Genomic DNA, 6,417 nt, shown 5'->3' with positions numbered 1-6,417 from the left:
ACAAAGGCATGCAGCAGTGTCTGGCCCTTTACCCAGGCCACGAGGAAGGGTGAGTGGCTGGAGTGCTCTTGGAACCACAGCTCTTCCCAGAGCTCTGCCATCCGTGGTGTCAAAAGGATAGATGGAGAAGCTGGAGCCTGGAGAGAGATGTTGGCTGTGGATGTCATTCCGCCAATCACTGCAAGGCACTTTTATATCTCTTATGTATCTTTATATCTCTTATATATTTATCTTTGTATCTCTTATAACAGTAAAGGCTTAAATGTAGCCAAGTTTGCTGCAGTAAAATAAACAGTTTTGACACAGAAGTGAACAAAATAAACATGAGCCCAGTACAGTGCAGCCACCCAGGAGTTTTTCTGGTTCAATTTCCAAGTTTCTGCAGTCTGGCAGCCTGGAAATCAAAATGCGTAAAATAAAGGATAGATAACGTTAAATAAATTATCTTACGAAGATCATAAAAGACTTCATCACATAAACCACTTTAAAGAACGAATGTCTACAGACGTTCCCATGGTGTGAAGACCTTTGAATACGCAATATATGTAATACCTGCGTGTGCAGTAACAGTGCACAGCCTGTATACATGAACTCACACGTATATACATGACTCACAGGTGAAAGCTAAAATGACAGATACATAGCCCGAGCGCGGGCTGCACGTCGGGCGAGCGGTCGGAGGGTGGAGTGAGAGGGACGGGCTGGGCGGCTCTGGCTCCGGCTCTGGCTCTCCGCGCCGGGCGGGCAGCCCGGCACTTTCCTTTTCGGCGGGGAGGAGCGGCAGCTGCGCAGGCGTTGCTCGCACCCTGTTGATTAGTCAGTGCTGGGATGGCGCTTCCTGGGCCAGGCGCGGCGGCGGCGGCGGCGGGCGGCCCCAGCCGGTCCCGGGGGGCGGCGGGAGCAGCAGCAGCAGCCGCAGAGGCATCAGCAGCAGCCGCAGCAGCAGCAGCGGGCGCCCGGCGGGCCTCCCTCTCTGCCTAGCCCCGCGTGTCCCGGGCGCCTGGCGCGGAGCGAGCCTCCCTCCTTCCCTCCCTCCCGCCGCCCCCCTCCGCCGCCCGCCCCGCCGGCAGCCGCCCCGCCGGGTGGGAGCACCCCTCCGGCGCTGCCTGTCTGGCTGCTCCCTTCCCTCCCGGGCCGGGAAGATGGACCCCGGCCCGCCGCTGGGCTGCAACCTCAAGGACGTGAAGTGGAGCGCGGTGGCCGTGCCCCTGGACCTGCTCGTCAGCACCTACCGGCTGCCCCAGATCGCCCGGCTGGACAGCGGTGCGTGGGGCGGGGAGCGGGGCCGGGCGGGCGCCGGGCTGCGGGCGGGCTGCCGGACACCGTCCCGGGAGCGCCCCGTGCCTCCCGCGGCTCCCGGGAGCGCTCTCCCGGCGGTCCTTGAACTGGCATCTGCCGGGGCTCGCTGAGAGGCTCCCGCTCGCCGCGGAGTCCCCGCGTTGCTTTGCACCAAAATATCTGGATAAGGTGCCCCCGCGCTCCCTCGGTGTGTGCGGAGGACAGCTCGGTGGAGCCTGTTTGCTCTCAGCAGCCTGCCCCGCTGAGAGAGGTCCTCGCAGTCACAAATTAAGCGTGGAAGGGCATCTTCAGCACTGGAGATCCGGTGTTTTGGTGAAGTGATGCTACAACAAGGCCAAATAAGAAGGGATACGAAATAGCCATGTGGGCTAAATCCCTTTTGTTACATTTCCCTAAGAAAGGCACGGACCCGTAAAAAAAAAAAGAAAAAAAAAAGAGTAACATAAGAAGCCTTTGCAGTCTCTAGATAACTTTTTATGACAGTTCACTTGGGTGCTCACCTGCCGTTTCCAAGTCTGCAGCTTTTTGTTTACTCCAGGAAATATGAATCAGGTCTGACAGAACAGCTATGACAGCACCGTCTTACCTTTCCTAGATCCATGTCTTGGAAAGTAACGTGTCGGCAGAGAGAGCTAGGGAAATATGGGAAATTTTCTATAACGGCTCAGACAGTTGCTTTGTAATAGTGTGTATGTGCATTGCATGGTAGCTTCATGAAAACTGTCCACCTCTCTAAAGGAATGCAGAAGATAACTCACAAACTAGGGAAAAAAAATCTAGGTTTTTTAATTCATTAGTTTACAAAGTCATCATGTATTTTTATGATGTAATAGAGCAGTTCTTGATTTATCAAGTTTGGTATTGATTTGAAAAGTTGAAAGTGAGCACAGGCATCATCCTCTCTTTCTTCCCACTGTACAGGTCAAGACCAAGACTGTTTTATTACTTAGCAGTAGTTTCCATAATGCAGTGATGATTTTTAACTTTGCCCCTGGATTATGCACTGCATTCCCTTTCACTCGTAGTGCTTCCTCAGAACTGGCACTCAGGAGCAGGTTAAAGAAAGGGGGGGTTTGGCTTTTTTAACTGCATCTGCCTGTTCATCATACTGTCAAATGTATGTTGTCCCGGGTATGTTAAGGAGTTCCTCGTAGTAATACCTTCTGTCACTAGGAACTGCTACTAAGATGGCCTCCAGTCACTGCACTTAAGGCTGTTAATTTACTTGAGGCTCCTGGCACTGATTCAGGCTTTAACAGGATGTATATATTGATGACTGATTAATTTCCCTCTCTGTGTTATACCTCCCAATCTCCCTTGTCTCTCTCCTTTTGTCCTTCTTTGTTGGAAGGTACCTGAAAAAGCGTTGTGCATAGAGAAGGTTTATGGCTTTTGGAGCAAGCAGCTGTTGGGGTTTTTCTGGGGGGGGGGTGTCTTGTGTTGGAGCTGTTGATGGGAATATCCCATAATGTTGGGGAGACAAAGATGTTGTGGCTTTTGTGCAAAGGCTTTTTTGTCCCATGCGCTGCATTTAAGAGCACGTGCACGGGCACATGGATGTCAACAGACCTGAGCTCTTCAGCCCATGTCCTGAGATGGCCAGACATGAGGCAGCTGTTGGTGTAGGTGTCCTGCACTAGTGGTTCAACCCCACACTAAGCCCTGCCAGGAGGCAGGCTCAGGTGGAGCTCAGTGTGAAGGGCTTTGGGTTGGAGCTCATTTAGGTCTGCCCAGTTCAGCAGCTCGTGGGTCTGGTTTTGCCTACTCAAATGCATGTACTTTTAACTTCAGGCACTACAGACAGCAGACAAATCAATATTTTATAAAGAATACAGACGCCATGGTCTCGGGGATATGAAGAGAATGCCTCTCCTTTTTCCAGAGGAGGTTGTCTTGCGATAAGAGGAAGCAACCATGAATCGGCGCAAAGCCGTCTAAAAGAGAAAAGCTGGGAATGTGCAATGCTTTTGGAATTGACTGGAGCACGGGCTGTTGCTTGGTGGTTGCTCTGCATCCCACTTCTTGTCTTGCAAAGTTAACAAATGGAGCTCTGCCAGAAAATTTCTTGATGCAACACTGAAGAAAATAAATGCAGAGTCCAATCCAAATGTGTGTCATCTGGGTCTCAGGAAGTTTAAGGTTACCTCTGTTAGCAAGGTAGTGTCTTATGCTAGTTTTATCAGGGTGTGGCTCTTATCTTTGGGTCAGGGTTTGTTTGCACAGAAATGGCCTGATGTCTTCTTCAGGTGCTGAATTCCTCTCCAGGTCAGTGGATGCTGCATATGTTCCATGCTGTTGGAAATCGAACCACCTGTAGATGTCTGTCTTCAGTCACCTTTTGATTCTGTGCTTGGCCTCTGTCTGTAGCAGCAAGTTGTTTCTTGGCTGTTGTTTCCATTTTCATGAAGTTTTGTGAAAGCCAGAATTGTTTCTTCTGGCAGACGAGGATGTTGGAGAGGATTGTAAAGCTGGAGTTGTATTCTCTTTGGAAGATGCCAGTCTTAATGTGTTGTTTCTACATTTCTTAATGGGGTTTAGTACTTGGTGGATAATGTTCTTAGATGACACCCACACGAGTTGTCCAGTTTTGTGCTATTTCTTCAGCTTCTGGCCTTTCAGTATGAAGCAGAAGAATGAGTATGATCAGTTCCGTTTTATTCTTCGAGCTTGGATGTGCAGATCCTGGAAAATTGCCCTTAAGTAATTCAGTTTGATTTCTTGACAGGATGAAGTTATGAAATATTTATGTGCACTAAATTTGGTCCTCTGCTAAGAAGGGAAGGTTTATCTTGATGGTATGGGAGGAAGTAGTCTTTTGTTACATCAAGATATAGTTGGAAGTAGTTAGGCATTCATGCCTACCTTATCAATCTAAAAGTGATAAATACGTCAGCTTCTGGGTTTTTCAGAGTTTGAAAACCTGAGAAACTTTTCAGGTTTTTGGGGTTTTTTTAAGACTGGTAGTGTTTCAGGTTATGCTTTTGGATGCTGTTAAGTTATAAATCAAATTTTGTTTGTTTCAATATGTTTGTGTGTTTTATTGTTTTGCTGGTAAATATTGTTATATTAATTGAACAAATAGACTGAAAAAACTCCAAACCTGTCGCTCATGAAGAGAGCACATGGGTTTTGTGTGTTCGGCTTTTTTTCCCAACCTCCATAACAACCTAAGTATTTCTAGATGATAACTCAAATACAAAACTGATAAAAAAGTGCTAAATACCCTACCAGCAAAAAATGCATGGAGTTGGTCTCACACTGTGGAATTCACTGAGTGGGCTCTTTCAGATGAAAAGAAGCAAGACTTGAAGAACAAGAGAGGAATGAGCTTTGTGCTGTGTTTTTCCTGTCCTCCCCCCTTCCGCCCCCTGGTCCCCATTTGCATTGTCCCAGCTGAATCCCACCCCAGTGAGAGACTTGTGGGTGGGTGCAGTGGGGAAAGGATTTTGCTCTGGGAAGCGGCGGCAGAAGGAGATTTTATCACGGTGTGGTTGTTGCAATGGGGCAAAAGGTGAGCATGGCTGGCCTGTGAGAACCAGGGCTGTGTGAGGCTGGCCTTGGCTCTCCTCAGACCTTCAGGACAAAAAGCTGCTGGCGAAACTTGTGCCTGTGTCTTGTTGCTAGTGCGGAAATGATATGCGTGGTGATCTCAGAGCTTTAAATTTCTGGTAATTATTTTTCTAAGGATAATTTTGGAGGGTAAAAGAGAAATGGTATCAAGGTTAAGATCTAGAAAATATTGCTTTGCATAGAGCTGAGCTTTAGGCCAAGCTTTTTTTTGTAAGCTCACTGCTCCCTTCAGACTCCCAAGAGCCTGTCATTCTTTTTCATAGTGGAACTCCCTTTTTCCCAGGCAGTTGTGCTGTGTTTTCACAAGTAGAGATCAGCCTTCGCTTGTAGATATTTTTTTTACCCATATAATGGATATGAACTGGAAGAGTTCACAGAAATTCCCAGTTTGTGCACAAAGACTAAAGTTTATGGGATTAAAAGGCAATGTGGTTCTCTGATGTATTTTTTTTTTCCTAAGAGATATCTAGGGTCAAAAAAAAATGTGGTGGTACTGTTGGGATCAAATATAGTGGCACTTGACCTCAGCTCACAGAGAAGTGACTCCCTACTGTGCATAGCAGGGGAAACATGCTGAACTTTCCTGCAAAGGAGATGGTGGATCTCGGAGCCACGGAGACAGTAAAGGAAATTCTTCCTTATGCACTGTAAATGTGCTGTAAGATGAAATGGCAGGATTGGTGGCTGTAAAGAAAGGAAAAATCTGTAAAATGGGTAACAGATTTAAAAGGTGGTTTTCTACTTTCTTACCCTTAGGTGAACTCCTGTGCATATAAGTAGTGAGTGAATAGCGAGTTTGTACTGTTGTTGCTCCTGGGGACAAAGGGATTTTATTTAGTTTTATTTCAGGTTCTCCTCTTCCATTTCAAAACTTTCTCATGGTGACAACTGTCCACCCTAGTCATGTTCAGGGGACTATTGTTCTGCTCAGCACATTACTGTAGAGCTGATTCCAGTTCTGGAAACTTTACACCCTCACATCTTATCAAAGAAGATCGTACTCAATAGAACAGCATGGCCATGTACATAATGACAATTTTGCATTGCGTCACTCCACAAATGCAGGTTATCTGTCCAGCTGAACAATACTTTGAAACTACAAAGAGACTTATTCTTTAAAGGTCTGAATGCTGCTATCCGTGCTTTAATTATCTTGAATGACCTCCTTCTTTTCAGAAGCTAGTGCAGCGTGTCTCAGTAGTCTGCTATTGAATAAATCTTTAAAAGGCATCAAGTGGGAGTAGGGCAAAGTTTTGAACAGACCAAGAAAGAGGTTTCAGATATGCTCAGACCCTGGGCAATGGCTGTGATCTGATTGCCCACTGTAGGTGTGGCTGCCTTGTACAATGAGGTGTGGTAGGTGATAGTTCTTATGTATGGGGCTGACAAGTGTTTGAATTGACAGCAAATAACCTCAAGATATCTTGTATCCACATGGTTTGATTTCTTCCTTAGGTGCTGAACAGCTTGGAAACTGACTGTTTATACTGTGTGTTCTGCCATTAAAGAACAATCCCAGTAGCATCTCCTGCTTGCTTCCTCTTCTTT

The 6,417-nt window shown here is 46.9% G+C and overlaps 1 protein-coding gene across 1 annotated transcript in view; it reads left to right on the top strand.

Annotated features, from left to right (window-relative positions):
* The first annotated feature begins 872 nt into the window (after positions 1–872).
* GAREM1 (GRB2 associated regulator of MAPK1 subtype 1) overlaps positions 873–6,417 on the top strand; it is a 101,993-nt gene continuing 96,448 nt past the window's right edge. The window contains exon 1 of the mRNA XM_015618227.2: positions 873–1,263. Coding sequence (XP_015473713.1) covers positions 1,143–1,263 — 121 coding nt within the window. The 5' untranslated portion in view covers positions 873–1,142. The remainder of the gene's footprint in view (positions 1,264–6,417) is intronic.

Source organism: Parus major, chromosome 2 (assembly GCF_001522545.3).
Source record: "Parus major isolate Abel chromosome 2, Parus_major1.1, whole genome shotgun sequence".
Classification (NCBI taxonomy): domain Eukaryota; kingdom Metazoa; phylum Chordata; class Aves; order Passeriformes; family Paridae; genus Parus; species Parus major.
This window is presented reverse-complemented; position numbering and strand designations above follow the sequence as displayed.